Source organism: Cynocephalus volans, chromosome 2, assembly GCF_027409185.1.
Source record: "Cynocephalus volans isolate mCynVol1 chromosome 2, mCynVol1.pri, whole genome shotgun sequence".
NCBI lineage: Eukaryota > Metazoa > Chordata > Mammalia > Dermoptera > Cynocephalidae > Cynocephalus > Cynocephalus volans.
Genome location: NC_084461.1, coordinates 209,329,242 through 209,353,350, shown reverse-complemented (window position 1 = coordinate 209,353,350; position 24,109 = coordinate 209,329,242). Strand labels below are relative to the sequence as shown.

At 49.0% G+C, this 24,109-nt stretch overlaps 1 protein-coding gene across 1 annotated transcript; it reads left to right on the top strand.

Annotated features, from left to right (window-relative positions):
• The first annotated feature begins 768 nt into the window (after positions 1–768).
• On the top strand, positions 769–23,445 carry CDC45 (cell division cycle 45). Its single transcript, XM_063086591.1, has 19 exons — positions 769–819; positions 958–1,017; positions 1,683–1,775; positions 2,848–2,985; positions 3,912–4,052; positions 7,822–7,877; positions 9,105–9,153; positions 10,550–10,611; positions 12,439–12,489; positions 13,939–14,058; positions 14,893–15,024; positions 15,293–15,391; positions 16,084–16,245; positions 17,835–17,973; positions 18,061–18,144; positions 19,381–19,499; positions 19,676–19,752; positions 21,739–21,805; positions 23,397–23,445. Exons 1-18 carry the CDS (start codon positions 769–771, stop codon positions 21,801–21,803), a joined length of 1,698 nt encoding a protein of 565 aa, XP_062942661.1. The 3' UTR covers positions 21,804–21,805; positions 23,397–23,445.
• The last annotated feature ends 664 nt before the right edge of the window (positions 23,446–24,109 follow it).

Genomic DNA, 24,109 nt, shown 5'->3' with positions numbered 1-24,109 from the left:
GTGCCGGACCTGAAACCCCGAGGGGGAGTGCCAGGCCCAGGTGTCGGATGCTAGGGAAAAAGCCAGGCAAAGGCGCTGGGGTCTAAAGCGTCATCAGAATAAAAACGAAAATACCGTCTGATAACTTATATTTCGTCTAGAGATAACTTTTAAAGTTATTTAAAATTATGTTTTGATAGTACTCCCCTCCAGACGAATTTAGTAAGGCCCATTCTCCTCACTGACTACGCTACCCAGGATGCACTTGGATTTTTTTCCGGCCTCTGCTTCAGCCATCGAGGACTCTGGCGGAAGTAACTTACACATCACCTTCGAAGTAGATCGAGAGCCTATTGAAAACGTAACTGCCACTGTCGTACATTGTATGACTGAATTTAATTCATGGATAGAAGTGTATTTTTCCTGGGGTTTCCAGTGCGAGGCAGTAGGCTTCTCTTCCCAAAGTAAAGATGTCCTCCGAGCGTTGGGTTTCTGGGTAAATGGGAGTCAGAGTTGAAGGGGGCAACTTGCGGCCTGCTTCATAGATGAAGCTTCTTTGGGGGCGGGCCGGACTTTTCCAGCCGTGAATGGCGGAACGCTAGTGTCCGCCACTGTGGCCCAATCAGAAATGAGAAAATGTAGGGAACTAAGTCGCTATTGGCTGGTGGCCATTGGGCCAATCGATGGCCATTGGGCCAATCGGATGAGCCGCGGCTTGGCGGGAGTCTTGACCGCCGCCGGGGCTCTTGGTATCTCAGTGCTAGCGCAGGGTGTCTGGTCGCCGTGGCTATGTTCGTGTCGGATTTCCGCAAAGACTTCTACGAGCTGGTCCAGAGCCAGGTGACTCCCAGTCGGGACCCCGGCCGAGGCCTTGTCGGGGGGAAGGGATAAGGAGAAGCAGCCGTGGGTGGCTGGGGATGCGGAGAGGGGCCGGGGTTCGGGTCGCTGCGCTCAGCCCGCCTGTTCTTTCCCCGCCAGAGGGTCCTTCTCTTCGTGGCCTCGGACGTGGACGCTCTGTGCGCTTGCAAGATCCTGCAGGTGAGCTCTGAGGACCCTCGGGGGGCGGAGCCGGGGCGAGAGGTGAGCACTGAGTAGGAGGGAGCAGGGTGGGTAGGGAGCGATGGGAGGTGAGGAGCAGGTGAGACAAGGGAGACTCTTGAGAGGTCGTCTCCCTGTCTGGACAGTATCGGATGGGTCAGAGAAGGATTAGGTAAAAGACGAGGAGACTAGTTAATATTTTTGCGACAATCTAAGCCAAAATATTGTTGCATTTGGGAGGACTTTGAAACTGTAGTGGCCTCAAATGTGGGGCCTGAGAGGAATCTGTGACAACTGAGGGCACAGTGGTGTCATAAACGGTGCTGGAAATACAGGAGCCCCTAGTTTATTAGGAAGATCGTTAGTTTCCTATTGAGTATGATACAATGTTCACATTGAGCTTTGGTCAAGCCCCGGGACCTGTAAATAAGATTAGCTTTTCCCCAGTGTTTTACTTTGGTAATTTTCAAAAATTCACCGAAGTTGACAGAATGGTACAGTGAACATGCATATTTTCACCACCTAGTTTCTCCCATAACGTTTTACTCATCTTACATCATCACATGTGTTTCTTTTCTCAACCCATCTAGTTTTTTTCTGGTACATTTTAAGGTAAATTGCAGACATCTTTAATAAAATAGGCTTTAAGAACATTCTCTCTCCAGGCTCTATTCCAGTGTGACCACGTGCAGTACACACTGGTTCCAGTGTCTGGGTGGCAAGAACTTGAAACTGCATTTCTTGAACATAAAGAACAGGTATGAAAGATACTTTTTAGAATAATTAGGCTTTTCTACCCAATTGCAATTTCTTAACATTTAGTGTTCTTTCTAGTTCCTCAATAGATTGAGTGTGTATTTAAATATCAACTACAATAGACAATGTGGAAGAGGAAAACATGCTGTACATACTGGTGACTTATCCTCAAGTTGTGGAGGCAAAATTGACAACAACAAAAAAAGATACTCAGTGTGAACAGCCCCTAACTTTGAATTTGTTTTGCAGAAATTTGCTTGTAAGGTACTTGGAATTTAGCAGTTTTTAATATGGTCTAGTTAAAATTATTTTAGAATACATCAATATTTTGTTATCTCTCCAAGTAAATGCATCCCAGTTTCCAACTTGAAATCCAGGAACATATATTCTCCCTTTGGAATTTAAGCAATATAGGCCAGAACTCCTCCCACCTCTACATGGGGCCAAATGAGAAACAGGACATTGTGGGGCCCCAAAGCGTGGGTCAGGGACATGGAAGAGGGTCCCTGGCCACATCTAGGACTGTTTTGGCAGAGGTAAATCCTCACCTGGAGTTCCTGTCATCCCGTCAGGGACCTGTGCCAGTTTGGTATTTGTAAGGAAAGGATTCATTATAGTGATAGAATGTGGTAAAGGACTTGGTGCCCAGAAACTGTGGGCTACCCAATATTTGCTAAAAATTTAAACCTGTACAATGCTATCAGTGTGGAGAAGTAGTGCTGCACAGTAACAGGAGACCTGGAGAGACGCAGCAGCATGTTGAAGGCTTGATCTGCTCCTCATTAGCTTCTTGACCATGAGCACAAGATTTGGGCTTGCTGAGCCTCAGCATGCTCCTTGGTAAAGTGGGGAGAGCCACAGGGCCTACCTCATGGTGTTGTCATGGAAATAAAATAGCATATGGAGTGTGATAAAGGCCAGCCATGGCCATTTTTGGAGCCTGTTGCTGTCCAGGTCTTGCTACATATCAGGGGCTTAACCTATCTCAGCAGAAGGACTCAGAGGCCTAGTGTGGTGAAGGGAAAGGGGCCTCCTCACTACAGTCACTTTACAACATCTCCCTTCTTTTTTCAGTGTCGTTATTTTATTCTCATAAATTGTGGAGCTAATGTAGACCTATTGGATATCCTTCAACCCGATGAAGACACTGTATTCTTTGTGTGTGACACCCACAGGCCAGTCAATGTGGTGAATGTGTACAACGACACCCAGGTACCTAGGCCTTTGGGGTCTTTCCTCTTCTGTGCTTGCCCCTCAACCTGTGTATATCTTGGTATGCCACATACAGTGTTGCACCTGGCTTTCTTGGCAAGGCATCTGTCTGGCTCCCCTGTGGAAGCTGGAGCAGCCTGAGCACAAGAATCTGGTATTGTCCATCTTTGATGAGACACATGGGACATAGCCCTTGGAGGTGCTCAGAATGCATTTGTAGAATTCCTTTGACCTGGGAGGTATAGGGACTAGAACCCTGTAGCCTAAAATGGCTCTAGCATGCTTACTGTTTGAACCCCTGAGCAGCAAGCTTGCAACCTAGCACAGAAGAACCACCTAAGCATTCTCTGGCTTGATCTTCTGTCCCGAAATCTTCATGTGAAGAACTTCTCCAAGAGAAGTCAGCCTAGAATTGCTTTTAGAGACAGGATTTTTATTTACTTAGGAGTTGCATATCTTCATGTCCTCTATCACAGGTTAAGTTGGGGGTCTTCATTTTGTTGATATGTGGGGCTGGTGGGTTAGCTCAGTTAGAGTGCAGCCTTATAACAGCAAGGTCACAGGTTCAGATCCCCATACCTCCAGCAGCCCCAAAAATAAACAGAATATTTTGTTGATGTGTGGCATAAGAGGGGAGCTGTTTTTCCAGACTTAAGTGGGCTGTAGATGGTTTTCAAAATATTGTTTTCAGATTTTCATAATTTCAGCATACCTGTGGTAAAACTTCAGCACCTCACTGAGTGGTAATGAAAACAAGAAGATGCCTGCGAAGTCTAAAACTCTTCTCAGTTGGCTATTTGTATGTACGGAAAACTTAAGTCAGCTAATTAGGAAATGAAAAGATCCTGCAGGAGAAAAACACTGTGCTGGATAGTTTTCTGTTGAGGAGAAAGGAGAGATTTGATTGCTTTTTGTTTTAAACTTAGATCAGATTACTCATTAAACAAGACGATGACCTTGAAGTTCCTGCCTATGATGACATCTTCAGGGATGAAGAGGATGACGAGCACTCAGGAAATGACAGCGATGGGTCAGAGCCTTCTGAAAAGCGCAAACGGTTAGAAGAGGTGTGTTTGAGCCTCTTGCAGTATTCTAGAGGAACTTACACGCCCAGAGGTCAAAGGTCAGCCCTGGAGCCTGCCAGGTCCAGTTGCAACTGGGGGCCACAGGGCAGTGGGAAGTGGAGGAGTTAACAGGCATGGGTGCCGACCCCGGACTCTGCCTTCTTCTGGCTGTGTGGCCTTGGGCAGGTTACTGGACTTCTCTGAGTCACAGCTTCCTCATCTGTACAGTAGGATCCTGTCAGATGAAAAGAAACTTAGGACAACTTAGCTCTAGGGCTAGAGAGAGATCACTTTTTAAGAAAGTGATATAAAGAAACAATAGACAGCACAAACACCCCCTTCTTTCTGCACTCCCCACCAGCATTGCTCACTATGCAGTCACCATGGAGGAGCAATGGGGGTTTATTGCCCTTGGCCAGGCTCAGTCCAGATAGTCACTCCAGGGAGGCATCTTATGAATGAAGATATGAGTGGTTTGTACCATTTGGGCCTTGGGTCTGAACTAGCGACCTGAGGCTCCGCCAACAGAAGAGGCCTACCCAACACTATGGCTTCTGCTAGATGAACACTATGATTATGTAAAATATGCACAAATATGGATAACCCGAGAAGACAATACTGTTTATATTCACTCAGAAAAATGTGTTTTCTACTGTTGTTGGGTAGAATATTCTAGAAATATCAATTATATAATTGTGTTGTTGGGTTCTTCTATTTGCTTGCTACTTTTCTGTCTTTCAATTTTTGAGTGAGGGGTGTTGAAGATTCCAACTGTAATTGTAGATTTGTCTCTTCTTTCAGTTCTGTCAGTTTTTACTTACATATTTTATAGTTCTTTTGTTTGGTGCACACACATTTAGGATTGCTATGTCCTATTAGTGGATTGACCATTTTATTTATTTAGTGTCTGGTAATTTTTGCTATGAAGTCTTAATTTATCTGATATTAATATCACCAATCCTGCCTTCCTTTGGTAAATATTTGCATCTTTTCCCATCCTTTTACTTTCAACCTGCCTATATCATTACATTTGTAGTGAATTTTTTTAAATAGCATATGTTTTTAAATCATGTTTTTTTAAAGCCAATCTGTGTTTTAATTGATGTACTTAGCCCATCTACATTTATTTTAGTTATTGATACATTAGTGCTGACATTTTATTTTCTGTTTTCTGTTCTTTCTGTTTTTCATTTTCTTTCTTTTTTTTATTTAGTGTTTGTTAGTGTCTCTCCTTGTATAAATTTGTTTAATGTTTGCCCCAGATATTACATTAAATATCCATAACCTATCACAGTCTACTGGTATCATCATATACCTGTTTGAGTCAAATGTAATAACTACCTTCTTTTATGTCCCTTAACTCTCCCCATTTATGATATAATTTTCTCATTTTCTTCACATAAACAGTGTTATAACTTTTACTTCAACTATCAGACATAATTATAAAACCCAAGCAGCTAAGAAAAGCCTATTGTATTTATCTAATTTTTGCTTATCATATTTTTTTCCCTTTTTCATGTTTCAAGATTTTTTCTTTTGCCATTTCTTTTCTGCTTATAGAACCTCCTTTAATCATTCTTTTAGGAGAGATCTGCTGGTGATAAATTTTCTTGGTTTTCCTTTTTCTGAGCAGTTATTGATTTTTTCTTTATTCTTCACAAATATTTTTACTAGGTGTAGGATTCTGGGTTAATAGTTCTTTTCTTTCAGCACTCGAAAAATATTGTGCCACTTCATCTGGCCTCCACAGTTTGTAATGAGTAATTCTCCATCATTGAAATTGTTTCCCCCCACTGCCCCGTAGGTAAGGTACCATTTTCCTTTGGCTGGTTTTGAGATTTTTTTTTTTTTTTTTGCTTTAGTGTTCAGAAGTTTAATCATGATGTGTCTTGGTGTGGATTTCTTTGGGTTTATCCTTCTTGAGATTCACTCAGCTCCTTGATTCTCTAGGCTTACGTCTTTTGCCAAATTTTCAGCCGTTATTTCTTCAAGTATGTTTTCAGTCTGCCCTCTTTCTCCTGTCCCTCCAGGACACTGCTGACATGAATGGTCAGTCTTTTTATTTTTTTAGTCTGTTTTCTTCCTGTTATTCAGACTTGGTAATTTCTAATTTTCTATCTGCTGGTTCACTGATTCTTTCCTCCCTTCCCTCCATTTTGCTCTTGAGCCCATTCACTGACTTAATATTCCAGTTATTATGGTTTTCAGTTCTAAACTTTCCATTTGGCTCGTCTTTAGATCTTTTGTTTCTTGCTGAGACTTCCTATTTTTCATTTGTTTCAATTGTGTTTGTAATTGCTTGATGAAGTATTTTTATGATGGCTGCTGTGAAATCTTGCTCAGATCATTCTAACATCTCTATCCTCTTGGTGTTGGCATTGATGGGTTGTCTTTTTTCATTCAATTTGAGATCATCCTAGTTCTTGGTATGAGTGAATTTGGAATGAAACCTGGATATTTTTGTATTATATTATGAGACTTTGGCTCTATTTGAATCTTCTGTTTTTGCTGGTTTTGTCTGATGCTGCTCTGACAAGTTGGGGGGGAGTAGAAGTTCGGGTTCCCTACCTAACCTCATTAACACCCAAGGGGAGTAACCCCTTGTTACCACTGGACCGTCAGGGTCCAGGCTCCCTGCTTTGCCTCCTCTGACACCCTCTAGCAGGGAGGAGAAGGGGTGCCTCATTATTGGCAGGTGTGGGTGGAAGTCCAGAGTCCCCCACTGTTTGGGTGGGAGTGGGGTGGGGGCATGTTACCAACCAGTGGGGGTGGTAGTCTTGGCTCCCCACTTGGCTCCTCTGATGCCACCCTGGCAGAGGGGTTAGGGTGCCTTCTTATAGCTTCACAAGGGTGGGCGTCTAGGCTCCCACTTGGCCTTCACTGGAGTGGGTGGAGGTGTTCTTAGTGGTATTGGCTGGAGTAGTGTGGTTATTGCCTAAAATTTTTCTTTATTATGAGGCTGCTCCTTCCTGGTCCCTTGGCTAGGCAGAGCAGCTTTTGTTGGGGATTTTTTTTTTTTTTTTGTCCTGCACCTGTTGGTTTTTCCAAGTTGCCACCTTCTTCAGCTCCAAGTCTGTGATATATGAGCCAAAAAGAAAACATAGTGCACACATACCATGTTGCTCCTCTGGTTCTGGGGTCTCCAGCTGGTCTGTCTGCTTCTCTCTACCTTTTGTAGTCTCACTTAGTTTGTTTTATCTATAATGTCCAGAGGTTTTAAATATATTTAGTAGACATATGGACATACATCTACTCCCTCTTCCGAGAAGCAGAAGTCTTGAGATCATTGATTTTTAAAACCACCACATTACCAGGTGCTTTTGTTGTGAGAATCAAATGACATTGTGCCTGTAAAATTAGAATAGCTGCTGGGACATGGTAGAATCTAAGAAACAATAGCTCTCATTAATCCTGATGCGGACGTTGGTACAAGGTGGGCATGGCCTCATCCTGGGTACCATGGTACTGTGGTAATGGACAGGTGGGGTAGACAGACAGGGAGTCTAGCCTAGAGCAGGCACTTGAGAAGCCCCCACTCCTGTCTCCTTCTGTCCACAGAATCTGCAGTGCCAGGGAGCCAGAGGGGTCCCAGTCACCCCTTGTCTTAGCTCTTTCCTTCTGGAGCAGGCTGCGCTCAGGCACAGGGATGACCCATGTTCTCCCTCAGGGGTCTGTGCTCACTGGTTTCTGCCAAATCAGGACCTTCTCAGGCTGTGGAGATCAGTCCCTGACACATTTGCTCAGCCTCTTGTTTTCTTTGTCCCTGTGTCAGGAGACAGTGGAAGAAACCATGAAGAGGAGGCAGCTGAGAGAGTGGGAGGCCCGGAGGTGAGTCTGTGTATCAAGTGGCCGCTGGTGCCAGGCAAACTGAGGTCTGTGGTGCCACCAACACCTATTTTTTTCCTAGGACTGCATGCTTTTTTTTTTTCTATCTTAGGATAATTCACTTAGTTTAGAACCTCTGGACTAGTGGCTCCAGGAGTGAGCGTGTGGCCACTGTGCTGGAGAAGAGCTCTGGTCACCCTCTGTACCACCCTCTGTTCCCATGAGTGACAGTACAGGCCCAAGGGTTTCCCAAGTACATGCCATCTATGTCAGGTGATGGCCCTGGATCTTTATTTTTATCAAGTTTTTCAGATGTAGATTCTTTATTTACAAATTCTTTATAAATGAAATAGATGCCAATTGTGTAAAACTTTTCATAGAAAAAATATATATAAAAGGAAAACTAAGTTATCCATAATTCCTCTTCTTATTGCAAATGTAAAAAAATTCAAGTGCTTTAAAGTGAAAATATTGGAAAGATATTCTAGCTTGAGATAAACGTGCAGCAGTGCCCTTGAGGTGGGTACCAGGGGACTTTCTTGCTGGATCTGTCCTTGGAGGTCTCCCCAGCTCATGTTCCCTGCTATTCAAGCTGAGGGTGTACACTCCTGCCAGCCAACCATGGCGGGGAAGGCCACCCCTCATAAGGGCAATGTAAAACCATTTCAGAAAGTGTAAGGAAAGACAAGGGAAAATAATCCATATTCTCACTACCTAATTATGGGTTTGGGTTTGTCTTCTCGGGTTATCCATATTTGTGCATATTTTACATAATCATAGTATTCATCTAATTTTGCATTTTTCTACTTAATAAACATTTAAAATAGTTCTGAACAGCCTTTCTAAACTGTATAGTACTTAATTGGCAATTTCCCTTCTTTTTGAACTATAGGTTACTACCAGTTTTTTGCTATTACATATAAGGCTGCAATGAATAACTGCACACAGCAAGTTTTCCTTTGAATTGTTGTTTTGGGATAATTTCTTGGCACTGAGATTTGGGGACTACCCATTTTACGTCATACATTGCCATAAGCAGTTTGTGTTGATTTCATTGCCTTCTGGCATTGTTGTATGTGTACGTTCTGCTAAAAAGTCAGAAGTGAAAACAAATAGTACAATGACTTAGTTAGCATTTCTTTGAAACTGTCAACTTTTAGCATTTTCCCAAATGTTTGGCTTCTTGTTGTGCTGCTTCCTGTTGAAGACCTGCATTTTATGTCATTGCAGAAGAGACATCCTCTTTGATTATGAGCAGTATGAATATCATGGGACATCAGTAAGTATGAATAGGTGTAATTCACCATAAAGTTCTGACTGTAGGGGTCAGTGTCTTAAAACATGAGGAAGAAGCACAGGTTTTAGAGCCACAAAAGCCTTCTTTGAATCTGAGCTTCACAGCTTCTCACTGTGTGACCTCATGCAGATGGTGCAGCCTCTTTCAGCCTTGAACTCCTCCTCTGTAAATTGAAGAGAATAATCCTTATTTCAGAGGCAGTTGTTAAGATGGTCCCTTGTACCTAATAGATGCTCAGAGAACAGCAGCTGTTATTTTGGTTCGTAATCAAAAATATTGCACGAGTCTGTACTAATCTCTGTGCAAGAATAAAAACTCTAAAGACTTATAACAGCACATTAGTGTCTGTGTTTTGCAGAACAGAATTTATTGTAGAAAATCTATATTGACTCTAAGAGTGTTGAGTGGAGTTCAGGGCCCTAGGAAATAAGTTTCCAGTAAAACATCCTGTATTTAGTCTTAGAATTTGACCCTGGGACTTTGAACTCTGAACACCATATTTCCAATGTCCCTTTTATTATCAAGGTTCCATTGTCCTTTGAAGGATCATCCTCTTGCCCTCTCTGCTCAGCCCTGGCAAATGGAAAGTTCTAAGCAGTAGGTGGGAAGGGAGTTGATTCTTGCTCAGACAAGATGCCCGTCTCCCTATAGATATGTAGACGGCCCCCTTGGAAGTCCTTTGGAGGAAACCCACTTCTCACAGCTAAGGGGACTTTAGAGTCTTCTGATCATACTCTGATACCCCTTACAATCTCCTACCAAACCCAGACCCTCCGCCCACAGGGAGCTAAATTCTTACATCCATGGACAGACCTATTGGAAAGACCTTCCTCAGATGGGGTCCTGAGGCCCCCTCCCTCTTTAACATCTAAGTAACTAGAACCAGGGCCCTGCCTCACTTGGCCTTCCTGGAAGGTGTTCAGAGCCGCCAGCCAGCCAGGAAGAGTGTGTGGATGCAAGGGCCAGGCAAATGATGGGGTCCCCTGACCTCAGGCTTCAGTGCTGGCCTTTGGCATCACTGAGGGGCCTAGTGAGATGTGTAGAGACCCTGGCCCAGTGCCACACCTGGGCTGTCCCCCATTCTTCACTTGCTGCAGGATGAAGTACACAGATTGTAATGACTTTAGTTAGCAGAGGAGAACACATGGGTCAGCAGAGTTACTCTCATTTTTCCTGCCCTTGGTTTAGTGTGTACTAGTTCCCCAGATTGGGCTGGAATCCACCTGCGTACCCTGGCCAGACAGACCCTCAATCTGTAGCCACTTGGCCAGGGACCCCAGCAGCTCAGGTCTGGCCCAGCTGCATGGGCCAGCCCCAGTGTGCACCCCTCACGTGAACGTGGCTGCCTTTGGCCTCAGGCTTCCCTGCTTCCTTACAGTCGGCCATGGTGATGTTTGACCTGGCATGGATGATGTCCAAGGACCTGAACGATATGCTGTGGTATGTAGCCCATTGTCGTGTCCGTGCCGGGAGTCTTGCTGCCACGTGCCATGGGAGCAGCTCTGTCCTCCCACAGGGAGGGCGCCTCCCTCATTCCCACCAGGAATGTTGGATGCAGCCCCTTTCTGGGAATGTGCATGACTGTGGTCTTCTTCCTAACTGTGAGGCTCTGGGGTCTCCACACAAATTCAGAGGGCGTGGGGCATTGGAGAGTGCAGAAAACGAGGGGTGTGGCTCAGGTGCAGCTCCACCCTCCACACCCCTGCCGCTCAGCCTTGAAAATGAGGCGACAGAAGGAGTGTGAGATTTGAATGAGGCAGCCCTTGCTAGGCATCCTTACAGCCCTGGTATGTGGTAAAATCTGACACAGGAAGAACCATCCCTGTTTCTGAGTTCTCTGTGTGGGTGGCACACTCAGCACACAGACCAGGAGGCCTTGCTCAGTTACTGTCAACTTGAGTTGATCTAGAAAAGAAATTCACAGAGCTTTTCCAAGTGAAGAGAGCTCCGCCACTTCATCACTCTGCTGGATGTCCTGGTTTTCTCTTCAGTGAGATGACAGTCTGTCTGGCGAGGCCCCTTACAGCTCTGATCTTCCACAGTGGGGATTATAATGGTCTGTGAAGAATCAGGGCCTCAGGGCAGCTGGGGGCTGGTGCAAGGCCACCACTAGGCCCGGGGTATTCTGTCATCACCTCGCATAGAGGATTTCTGCCCATCCTCTGCCCCACCAGCCTCAGCTCTTGTCCCTGCACCATGAGCCGGCACCTGGCTGTGTCCACCGTCTCTCCTTGGCCAGGTCACTCAGTCCTCAGCCTCAGATTCCCTTCCATGGTGTGGAGGTAATAATCCTCATGCCCCCAGGACCAGGGTTGGGGTCTTGCATTGAGGGTCCTGCAGTAAGGTCAGGTAGGAGACCTGTAGTGGTGATGTGGCATGTGTCTGCCATGTTGTTTTGAGAGCCCCCAGCTAAATTGGGGTTCCAGTGCCAGAGTGGCTGGCAGCCCTGCCCTGACTGGAAATTAAGGGGAGCTGACATGGGTGTTTAATGTGTGGCTTTCATGGTGTACTTCCTTTACCTGGTGGACAGCCTAATTCCTAGTTGTCTGCAATCAGGGCTCCCTCATATGGGAAACTTGTTTATACTGGCGGATGCCCTGCAGCTCTTGTCTAACCTGGGTATGGTTTATGCCTGCCTGACTGTGGCTCTGGCTCTGGGAGCCCCACATTGTGTTCTCCGTATCCTGGAGAAAACCCAGCTTGGGACAGCCCCTGGTTCTTCAGATGGAAGGTGCAAATTCAATACATCATCACAACAGGAAACAAGTTCAAAGATTCTTACTTATCCTGGGCAGCTAGGGTGCAATGGTTCAGGAGGGTCCCTGGGTCACATGAGCTGGGAATGAAGAGTCAGGCAGAGAGCACACATGGCAACTAGCAGTGTATGTAAGATGTAAGGGTGTGGGTTGCTGTAAGTTCGTGGGCAAAGGCCTGAATGGTCCATTTAAAGTAAGCTGCAGGAAAAGCAGGGAGCCCAGTCTGCCAGTCTAGATGCCGTCCCTGTCCTAAGAGACATCCCTCCTTTGTGTACCTAAAGCTCTCATGGCAGTGGACACTGTGCTGTGAGGCCTGAGTTGCCACTCTAATCTGTCCACCTCTCTGGGGAGGCCACCTGTCCAAGGGTGGGCTGAGGACTGGCCACACTGGCAGGATGCCCCTGGGAGTGTTAGGCTTGGGCTGCCCTGTCCCATTACCTCACTCCATGCCACAGGCCCTGCAGAGTTCGGGCAGCCTGCAGGCTGTCTCCATTACCTTCTCTCCTTCCAGGTGGGCCATCGTTGGACTAACAGACCAGTGGGTACAAGACAAGATCACCCAGTAAGGACATGCTCCCTCACTTTTCAGCGTCGGCCCTGTGCTGTGACCATGTGCACGGCCTCTGAGTTTGCAGCAGGGAGATGGGTGGCAGAGTCACTATAGGGTCCTATTGGGGGCTGGGGTGTGGCCCTCCTCCTTGGGCCAGGGCCTCTGTCTCCGAGGAAGGGCTTAGTACCCAGACCTCTGGTGGAGTGACTGTGGCCTTGTGTGGGCGAGGAGTCCACCAGGTGGAGCCAGCAGTGGGAGGACGGAGCTTGGTCTCCCAGCATTTTCTGTGTCCTGTTCATGCTGGGTGCTGCAGGCAGGGCCAGGCTTAGAGGCAGGCACAGAGATGTGGCCTGTGCAAGGGGAGGGGGGTGTGGGTTTGATCTCAAAGGCAAAGAGAAGGCTCAAGAGGATTTTAAGGAGGCCTGGTATGAAGCAGAATCTCTTTTTGCCCCTTGATGGTGGTTCTTCTGTTAGGCTCTGCCAGGGAACTGAGAGGCTGCCCCAGAATGTGGCCAGGGCAGGAGCAGGGGCCTTGAACAGCGTTGGGCAGCATCTTCTCTCATGCCCCTCCCTCATGGGGTGGTCCAGTCAAGCAGGACATCTAAGACAATCGACAGGGACCTCAGCCTGAGATCCCAAGTTGTTAACCCTCTCCCAGAGACCCAGGCAGATGTCCCCAAGCTGTGAATTGGCAAGCACTAGGCACAGCCTATGCTTGAGCACTGTACTCCTTGCAGTTTGCAGAGGCCCCCATACCCCCATTTCTTGTTTCCCCCACCCCACCCCACCCCTGTCTGGGTCTTGCAGCGTGGCCCATGGAGCAGGAGGGGCCCAAGTCTCAGACCTGGGGCCAGTGCCTGGACTTGCCACCTTGGCACAGCTGACCGCCTTGCTGGGCCTCAGTCCCCTTCTCTGTTAAGGGAAGCATGGGGCATATGCATAGCTAAGGTAGGATCCAGAAACGCAATGGTGTGTGCAGCACCAGTCACCATCCCCAGCCTGTGGCTGTCCCTCAAGTGAGGGCCTTGCTGTCACCATCCTGGCTGGTGGCCATTTGGGACCTGGGGTGGGGTCTGCCCGCTCCCACTATGCTCAGTAGCATTTCCTGTGCATCCTCTGCTGTGGATTCCTGTCACTTATGGGCTCTGTCCACTTGACTGTGTGGGCTGGCAGGTGGGGCCATGGTTTCCACAACGCCCACTCTCAGGAGGTGTCAAATAAGAACAGGGGAGGTGGGTGAGGCCAAAGCCCGCCTCTGCCACCTCTGCTGCTCATGTTCCCCCGGCTGCCTGGTTTCTATGCAGGGGATGGCCAACCCTCCTTAGTCCTTGTATAGGAATAGTCCATGTGGTAGGCAGCCCGCTGCACATGAGTGCAAAGGGATGCCCTGAGCCATCTGGGCCCAGCCTGCTGTGTGAGGCTAGGAGGGAGCCAGTCCAGCTTTCAGTGCTTTCTTTCTAGAATGAAGTATGTGACTGACGTTGGCATCCTGCAGCGCCATGTGTCCCGGCACAACCACCGAAATGAGGATGAGGAGAACACTCTCTCTGTGGACTGCACACGGATCTCCTTTGAGTATGAGTATCCTTGTGGCTGGGGCTCTCGGCATGCAGCCAGCACCCCCTGCCTCCATTGTTGTGCTCAGTGGGCGCTGTTTGCTTAGTCACCCTCTGCAGGCCCCAGCCCACATCCCCATGTGGCTGGTGTGCTCGTTGGTCACAGGGCTGCATATGTGAGTTGTGTAGGAAGCTTCTGAGAGTTGAGTTAGGAAGGGCGGTGGTCCTGGGTTCCAGGAGTCAGGAGGGGCAGCAGTGAGGACAGAGCACACCGAGCATCAGAGCCATGCTTGCAGTTTGAAGTTTGGCAGGGTGCCAGCATAACCGCACGAAGCAGGCAGGGCCAGCCTATGTCCTGTGGAGGAGAGGTCTGTGGTGGAGGGACCATCCACGCTCATAGCCATGTGCACAGTGCTAGGGGTGGTGAAGGGTGAGTTCAAGAAGAGGGGAGAGAATGGGGGGCTTTGTGGATGGGATCCCTGCAGAGGGTTCTTGGGAGGAACAGGTGGTAGGGAAGGCTGGGCTAAATGGAGATAGAGGGGGCAGAAGATGATGACTGCAGAGCTGGCAACCTCAACCTCTTGTGTCCTGTGTGGCCGTGACTACTCTCTGTGGCCACGGTACATGGCGTCTGCAGAACCCCTGCACCTCATTTTCTCTCTCTGTCAAATGGGGATAATGGTGTGCACCTTTTGCCTCATAAGCTCTCTATATGGGTTAAATCAAGCTAAGAAGGTCAAAGAGCTCCAGGTTACCCTTGCATGGGGTAGCCATGTGCTGCTGAGATTGCAGGTTGCTGTGCAACACAGTTCTGGGTGGGCTGGTGGGTGCCACGCGTGCTCCTTGACCTCAGGACCAGCCTCCGCCTGGTGCTGTACCAGCACTGGTCCCTCCATGACAGCCTGTGTAACACCAGCTACACCGCGGCCAGGTTCAAGCTCTGGTCCGTGCAAGGGCAGAAGCGGCTCCAGGAGTTCCTCGCAGACATGGGGTGAGTGACTGCCTTGGTCTGCAGCCCCTAGCCCTGGCCAACCCCCGAGGGAAAAGCCCTCTACTTTGTGTTGACCAACTTGGTTCTGATATGCAGCTGCTGCCTATTCCACCATAAGTTTCTTGCCTCTAGATCCCAGAATGTCGCTGGAATGCACTTGCTGTCACCTTCCTCATTTTTCCCCACCGTGGCCCCTGTTGCAGGGTTTTTTCCTTCCTGTTGGTGTTTCTGCGATCTCACTGGTGTGACCTGGGTTTGCTCTTTCCAGCCTTCCCCTGAAACAGGTGAAGCAGAAGTTTCAGTCCATGGACATTGCCTTGAAGGAGAATTTGCAGGAAATGATTGAAGAGTCTGCAAATAAATTTGGGTAAACACACATTTTTCTGGACTAAGCTTCTTTAAAAGTTAAGGCTTCTGCTTTAATCACATTCCTAAAATAATGCAAAAAAAAAAAAAGCCAAGAATGTACAAATGAGTACGACCTGAGTCTGGCCATTCTTGAAGTTTTGAGTCCTCTTTGGGTTAAAAAAAATTTTTTTTAAAGGAGGGGGGGGGCTTCTTAATATGCCTATGAGATTTAGGATACTTCAGTCCTGGGGCTGCAGTGTGGAACTGTGAGTTGTACCCAGCCTGTTCCTCACTGGAAATAGGAAACAGGTCCTCACTGGAGATAGGAAATGGGCCATCAGGGCCAGAGTCAGGAGAGCTTGGCCTGACCAGGTTCTCTTGTACCACTGGAGGCCCTGTGCCTGGCTTCTCCTGCCCCAGCTAGCTGGTATGCTGGGGTATGGGAGAGGATCCTTCATAGACTCCCAGGCCCAATGGGCTGGCTCTCCCCCAGGCTCACTGAACAGCTGAGCACTCGGCTGCTCTGGGCTGCAGGGCTGTTGTATCTTATATGTGGGCATTCTGACCCGCCTCATCCTCTGAGCAGAAGGTCATGCTGGGAGCATTAGTGGGGAACTGTGAGGGACATTAGAGCATCTGCTGGCCTGGCCTGGTGGTAAGAGCTTACCCACAACTTGAGGGTGACAGCCGCATTGCTTCCACCCGTGACAGGATGAAGGACATGCGTGTGCAGACTTTCAGCATTCATTTTGGGTTCAAGCATAAGTTCCTGGCCAGTGATGTGGTCTTCGCCACCATGTCTCTGATGGAGAACCCCAAGAAGGACAGCTCAGGGACGGATCACTTCATCCAGGCTCTGGACAGTCTCTCCAGGTAGTGGGTGTGGCCTTGGTTCCCCTCAGGGGACACCTCAGTTCCTCAGCCTCATACTGGTCAGGGTGGCCAGTGGCATGGACCCCCAAGGCATGGGAGTGACTGTCCTGCAGAAAATGCTTGTGCGAATAGGAAGCACAGCCACCAGAACAGGTGGACTTCACACATTGCCTTCCCATCTTCAGTACTAGTCACTTTTTCTTGAATCCTTTTCATCTCTTCTTTTGTCTTTTTGATTTTAAAATTTTCTTCTTTTTTCACCTTCTATATCTTTAAAGTCATTATTTGTTGTTTTTATTTATTCTTGTGTCTCTTCTAGCTTAGTCTTAATTTCTCAATTATTTTTCCTTTGTTTCTAAGGAAATAAAGTCCTTTCTTATCTCACTTCCTGAGACATCCTGTATTGCTTTTTATTCATGTCTTTGAGTTTGTTTTGAAATAGAACTTGACAGTTTTGATCTTTTTTTGGCATGTCTTTGTAGTGTGCTTTCATTGTTGAGCGAGGTTATTCTGCTCCTTATTCTCTTTTTTCTAATAGTGACTTTGAGGAGATTTGACCTTGGTACTTTGCCGTTGTTCTTTTACTTGTGAATTTTGTTTCCCTGACTTTTTGGAAGGAGGCATGATTCAGACAGCTTTTCCTGCTTCACGGAGCGGCTACTTCTGTTACTTTTGTGCAGTGGTAAAAATGTATGCAGGCCTGCTTTCTGGGCTTTCCTGGTTCTGCCCCTTTGCACACATTTTTTACACAGCTTTATGGAGATGTAATTCTCATACCATACAATTCACCCATGTAAAGTGTCCAATGCAGTGGCTTTTAGTATATTCACAAGGTTCTGTGACAATCACCACTGTGTAATTTTAGAACATTTTCATTGTCCCACAAAGAAACTCCGTACCTCTTAGCCATCACCTCTCAGCCTCTGGCAACCATTAATTTACTTTCTGTCTCTGTGGATTTGCTATTCTGGGCATTTCATACAAATGGAATCATATAATATGTGCTCCTTTGTGACAGGTTTCTTTCACATAGCATAACGTTGACAAGTTTCATCCTTGTTGTAGTATGTATCAGGACTTCATGTCTTATCATTGTGAGTAATATTCCATTGGATGGATAAATGCCACATTTTATTATCCATTCATCAGTTGATGAGCATATGGGTGGATTTCACTTTTTGACTGTTACAAATAATGCTGCTGTAAGTCTACATGTACAAGTTTGGGGAGTCATGTTTTCATTTCTCTTGGTTGTATACCTAGGAGTAGAATTGCTAGGTCGTGTGGTTACTCTAGGTTAACCCTACAGGCACCTTCCTGGGCCCTCCTGTGGCGATCTTCTCTGTTGGCTTTCAGTCTCCTGTCTTCTGATGCCAGCACCCTTCCTACTTCTTGTTCCCATTGCTGTGGGCTTATACATTTTTTATTCCTTCCTTTCATGTGAAAGGAAACTGAGGAGGGAGAGAAGATAAACTCTTATCCCCAAGCCCCTTCCTGAACCAGAAGCTGAGCAATCTCTTGGTAACTTTGATGACTTACCTGGAGTTCCCAACGAGCACAGCCAAAGCCACATGTCTGCCCTGTTACAGGAGTAACCTGGACAAGCTGTACTATGGCCTGGAACTCGCCAAGAAGCAGCTGCAAGCCACCCAGCAGACCATCGCCAGTTGCCTCTGCACCAACCTCGTCATCTCCCAGGGGCCTTTCCTTTACTGCTCTCTCATGGAGGTCAGGCCTCCTGCAGATGCACAGGTGTTGGGCCACGGGCCACGCCTACGAATGGCCTCATCTGACGGTCTGTGTCCCCCTCCCCAGGGCACTCCAGATGTCATATTGTTCTCCAAGCCGGCATCCCTGAGCCTGCTCAGCAGGAACCTGCTCAAGTCCTTTGTGTGTTCGGTGAGGAGCTCGGTGGACAAGTACTGTGGTACAGGAGGGTAGATGCTTGGAGAACACTCTGCACTGGGCATTAGATGCTAGCGTTGGGGTATTTGTGACCGTTCACCATCTTCAGGGTCTGGGCACATCCCTTACTTTTTCTGAGCTGTGTTTCCTCAGCTGACCCCTAGGAACCTTCTGCTTCCCTCAAGCTCTGATTTCATCACTCACTGTCCAAGTCACTTGGACGAGTAGGGAGGAGCCCACACAGAGCAAATCAGGCTGGAACTTGTGTTCAGCTGTGGCAGATCAGGAAGAGGTGGGGTTGGATGTAGCACAGACTTGCTTCCCAGCAAAAGTTTGTATTTTAGGCTAATTTTCTTCTATGTGGTCTAACACCCTTCTCTGTGTTGGCCTAAAATGCACCCCTCAGCTGTCCTTATCCAGCTGACAGCAGTCTCCTCCTGGGTGTGGCTATGGAAAGGACGGTCTAGCACATTCCAGTAATCAAAGTCTTGCTCTGTTTCAAGGATGAGGGTTTATGCTGGGGGCTATTTTAAATGAAATGTGTAATAGGATGTCGAAATTTTCTCAGGCTGCTGAGCTAACCGATCAAATGATTATATGAGTGTTCTTTGAAGACAAATAATGTCAAAAGATGAACTAGGGATGAAACATGAGCCTCAAAGTCCTATAGGCTGTATTCACATCTCAGCCTCATTTACCAGGTAGATCATCTGACCGCTGAGCCTTAGTTTCCTCATCTATAAAGTGGGGGAACAAATACCCACTTCACAGGATTATTCATTCATCAGACATTTATTGAGGAACCACCATCTACCAGGCCCTGTTTTCATACAGTGACCAATTGCCCCTATTCTCGTCTAGGAGGCCCCTTAGTCCTGGACAAACGGACAATTGGTCACCTTGGTGGCAGGGTGTGGGTGCCGCAGGAACACCAATTGTCTCCATCCTGAGGGAGCAGAAGTGCTGGGGAGGGGGGCAGACAAGTGAGTATGTGCAGTTCTAGATGGGGGCACATTCCAGAGTGGATGGAGCAGTACAAGGTGAGGGGCTGGTTGGGGCACCTCCTGGAGAAGTTGACAGCTGCTGCAGGACCTGAAGGAGGTGAGGAGGAAACAGCAGGGCAAAGCTCCTGAGAGGAACAGCTGGGGCATGGTGTTGCTGGGATGGTGGCACGAGGACAGTGGGGGATGTGGATTTGGCTATGCCTGAGGGTGTCATTTGTCTTCTCAGACAAAGAACCGGCGCTGCAAGCTGCTGCCCCTGGTGATGGCTGCCCCCCTGAGCATGGAGCAGGGCACAGTGACTGTGGTGGGCATTCCCCCTGAGACTGACAGCTCAGATAGAAAGAAGTGAGCGGCTTCCGCTAGTCCTGGAATGGGGCGAGTGGTAGGGCCGTGGGGGTGTCGACACATTGGCCCATTGGCCTGTTGAGTAGAGTGATGTTTGCCCTCTGGTGTCTGTCACAGGGTGGGAAGGGTCCATTGCAGGTGGCCTGGCCCCCAACGTGTCTGTTGTGTGTCCACAGCTTTTTTGGGCGGGCGTTTGAGAAGGCGGCAGAAAGTACCAACTCCCGGACGCTGCACAACCACTTTGACCTCTCAGGTAAGAGTTTTCTGCTGCTCGGCTGCACTTCTCTCACCTGACCTTTTCAGGTCAGCGCTGGCCCTGGAACCAAACAAGCTGACAATGCTGAGATGCCTGGCCAGCAGCCCTCTCTCTCATCCTCCTGGAACCAGCCCTGGGCCAGGCTGCTCCCTGTGGCTCAGGTAGCTTTGGGGTGCTTGAGGCCCTGAACCCCACGAGCCCAGAGTCTCCTGTCAGGACGGGCCCAAAGGAGAGGGGAAAGGTGTTTCCAGGGGAGCTGGAGGCCTGACTCCGGCCTTATAGTCCTGCCCTAAAGTCCTTCCCACCAAGTGTGGAGGACCAGCCACCAGGGCTTCCAGGCCCCAGCCTCACTGGTCAGGGCCATCTCCCCATTGCTTGGGTGAGGAAACAGCAAGAACTGCAGTGACCCAAGGCCACCACCACCCCTCAGGCCAGCAGCTGTTGTTATGAAGGGCACCTGTGTGACAACTCAGATACTGGCTTCACCTCTGTGCTGAATGAGTCTGGAGTGGAAGGGCCCACCCGGCCTCAGCTTCCCCAGATGCCAGCGTGGAATGTGGTTCACATCTATCCACATTTATCTTTTGTTCTTGTTGACATGTTTTAAACTAAAATGGACTTATCAACAGTCCTCCCCACCCGTGTATTATTAGTTTTCTGGGGCTGCCAGGACAAAGTACAGACTGGGTGGCTTAAACCAGTCATTTTCTTGCAGTCCTGGAGGCTGGAAGTTCAGGATGCCAAGGTGTGGGCAGGGTCAGCTTCTCCTGAGGCCTCTCTCCTTGGCCCTTTCCTCAGTGTCCTCATATCATCTTCCCTCCATGTGTGTCTGTGTCCTAATCTCTTAGAAGGATACCAGTCATATTGGATTAGGACCCACCCTGACAGCCTCATTTTACCTGAATCACCTTTTTGAAGGCCTTGTCTCCAAATATAGTCACATACTGAGGTACTGGGGGTTGGTGTTTCAGTGTAGGAATTTGGGGGGACACAGTTCAGCCTGTAACAGCCTCCTTCACCTGCATCTCTCAGGATCTTTTCTTATATTACCACCACCTGATTTCTTAATAATCACAAATCACTGTCATGGGTGACCCAGTCTCTATTCAGGTTGCCTCAGCTATCTCAGAGCCAGCTTCCTTGTGCTATGCAATCATGGCCGTGGTGCTGTGTGGCCACCCTGAGCAGCTCCCACTTCCTGTTTTGTGCCTGTATTGTGGGGGAGGCTGGTGCCCGCCAGCCTACACAACCTCCTGCCTTCCTTACACAGGGAAGATTCAGGGCCAGGCGCTGCCTGGTTTCCCCTGAGGATGGAGACCTAGGGGTGGGGGTGTGGAGCAAGCTGTGGCCAGCATGCACCCGGGCCTGGGGCTCCTGAGGCTGTGGCTGGCAGCATGGACAATTCGCAGGACCAGGCCAGGCACGTCCCAGGGCCTGGTTTTGCTGTCTGACAAGGTCCATGTGCTTGGCTGAGCTCCAAGGCCCTACAAGATGCAGGCAGTTTGCATCATGTTCCCCTTCCACGGAAGAGGATGCTGAACCCAAGGCACTGGATAGAGTGGGGCCAAGGTGGCCTCCTGCTCCATCTTGGGGCCTTCCGCAATCTATTGCGAAGGTAGGGGTCTGTTGTACAGGGTAGGAAGGCTCATTCCTGTTCAGATCTATAATTCTCTGAGTCATCACATCCCCCATGTCCTTCTGTTGGCTGTCACCACTGGCCCCAACTGCCCAGAGGGTGTTCCCCACAGGCCACAGCTCCGGCCTCTCCACTGTGCAGCCAGCAGTTCTGATAATTAAATACTATGGGATGGAGAGATGTAACTAGTCCTAGTTCAGAATATTCAGGGCCCGGAAGAACCTAGTACAGTTTGGAATGCAGCAGAAGGTTGTTCCAGTCTGAGATCGTCGGGCAGAGGGAGTTCTGTGCCTGGCCTGTTTTCCCACTCCTCCCTTCTCACAGATGTTTTTCTTTCATTACTTCAGTAATTGAGCTGAAAGCCGAGGATCGGAGCAAGTTTCTGGATGCCCTCGTTTCCCTCCTGTCCTGAGGGTGAGTTATGTGGGTGGCCAAGGGTCCTCAGGGGTGGCCAACAGTCCTCAGGGGTGGCCAGGTGGTCCTGCCCCATCAGAGCTGACCCTGATTCCCTGCTTTGTCCTCCCTCAACAGAGGCTTTTACTTGACTTTCAGAGATTTGGGGAGATTTGAGGCCAGCACATTTTTCCCAAGAATGTCTGTCCCTAGGTGGTCAGCAGGGCCACAATAGGGCATTTTTGAGGAAGTTAATTTCATTAAGCCCCTGTGATCCCTTCAAAAAGAGTTGTTATTCACTCTCTGCTGCCCACACCATGGGGCTGGGCATCGCGTGTGTGACGCATGTGACATGTAGACTCCCTGATGCCACCCTTGGATGCCACCTGGAGCCTCCTGCCCCTTCAGTCATCACATTAGGCCCAGGCTGGAGCCCACAGAGCTGGCTATCTGGGCTTCTGTATGCTCGGCCCTTGAGAAAGCAAAGCTGCTGATGCCACTCAGCTGCAACTTACATAATGTCGGCTCTACGCAGGCCTTCACTAGCGTGCGGCTGTCCTGAGTCACTGACAGGCCACCAGGTCTCTGGATGACTCCCCAGCCAGTCTCTCTCCACTGCCTCACACACTTCCTCTTTCTTGAGGGGCCCTTGAGAAACAGTGGGGGGGGCTGCCCTATGTCTGTGTGATTACCTCTCAGCCCAGGGCCCCCCACATCTAACCCTGTGATTCCCCAAGCCATAGGCTGGAAGCCACCACTGCGGCAGAGGGGCTCTGCCAAGGCTTTGATGTAGGAGGTACTTTTGTGCTAGGGCCCCATCCATGGTGAGCTGGAAGTTATTGGAATGGGTGCCTGCTCCCCTGTTGGGGCAATAGTGGGTTCTGCTGAGAATGGCATAGGGAGCCTTGGACCCCACAGTCCCTGTCTCAGGGTGATCTGGAGTGCAAGAGGTGTCCTGTTGGGGGAGGGGCTGTGGACTAGACCCTTGGGACTTTCATCAAGGTCTGTCAGCTCATCAGCAGTGACCTTGGGCCAGGTACCTAATTAGGCAGAACCCGTTTCCTCACCTGAAAATGGGGCTGACACCCTCCTTAGACAATGAGTGTGGAGTGGCGGCATGAGGCTTCTTAGGGTGGGACAGAGGTGGAAGGTGATGAGTGGGGACTCCCAGGTAGTGGAGCAGGGACTGGAAACAGACCCTTCCCCTGCAGCCTGCTTGGTCAATGCTGTTGCGTGTCTCTTGCCACAAAGGCAGGGGTGCAGCTGGGTTGGGCTGGGAGGGGTGAGGAGCAGTGTGAAGGGTAGCGGGGGCAGCCTGGGGAGTAGCTGAACAGGGTCTGGAAGGCGAGAAGGTGCCGGGGACTTCGAGGGCATCAGGGGCTTTCAAGTGGATGACAGCCGGACCCAGGCAGAGGGTGCAGTGAGAACAGTGATACCTTGGTGGGTCTGGGGTGCCCTCCGCCCCATGGACACCTACCCCTCACCCCACGATGGAGGCTATTCAGAAGTAACAGCCCAGCATGCCAGAGGGAAGGCCTGGGTAGTTTGTTTAACTTGGGGAGACATCAGAATTCTTTGAAACTTACCTATTTTTTCTTTGTTTCTTTTCTAGAATTTGATTTCTTCAGAAATGACCTCCTTCTCCTTATTTATATTAACTGGCTTTTATTTAGATTGTAAGTTATAGACATAGTTTGAGATGCAGGGACAGTGGTTTTTAATAGAATAAATGTTTGTATTTTAGGTTCTGTTCCCCATCTTGGTTCTGATCACAGGTCTAGCGCTTAGGTGTACCCTGAGCCTTCTGTGGGTCCTGTGCCCTGGGGGTTCTCGAGGCCCAGCAGGAAGCACAGGAGTATGGCCTCCACTCAGCTCCAAGGACAAGGTCTCCCCACCCTGGCCCCCAGTTTCCCTATTGGCAACAGTTAGAAGCCAGGACCCTCAGCACCCAGGCCTTCTCATGGCACCTGTGCCAACTGGGACCTGGCTCTGTCTGCCCGCCCACTGCTTTCTTCTGTCCTTCTGCCCTCAGCAGCATCGCAAATCCACCCTGTTGACCATCGTCTTACTGTCCGGCCCCTGGCCAGTTGCCCTCATCCCCATAGGCACACAGTGGGCACACTGCACCACAGAGAGGGAGGGGCAGCGAGGGGAAGGCCTTAAGCCAGGAAAGGCCCGGCTGGCTGAGCAGGTCAGGGATGCAGACACCAAGACCCCAAAGTCAGCATCACCCACATACTGGTCACAGAGGGTCCGAGTTGAACGGGACCTCAGTGACCTCCATGGCCTTCAAAGCAGCCAGGGCTTCAGTCAGGAAAGTCATGG

Bases quoted from the DNA above. Each gene is read 5' to 3' on its own strand.
- CDC45 (XM_063086591.1), top strand. From the start codon at position 769: ATGTTCGTGTCGGATTTCCGCAAAGACTTCTACGAGCTGGTCCAGAGC. The intron at 4,053-7,821 runs GTGTGTTTGAGC...TCCCTGTGTCAG, and splicing joins AGCGCAAACGGTTAGAAGAG to GAGACAGTGGAAGAAACCAT. The intron at 15,392-16,083 runs GTAAACACACAT...CACCCGTGACAG, and splicing joins GAGTCTGCAAATAAATTTGG to GATGAAGGACATGCGTGTGC.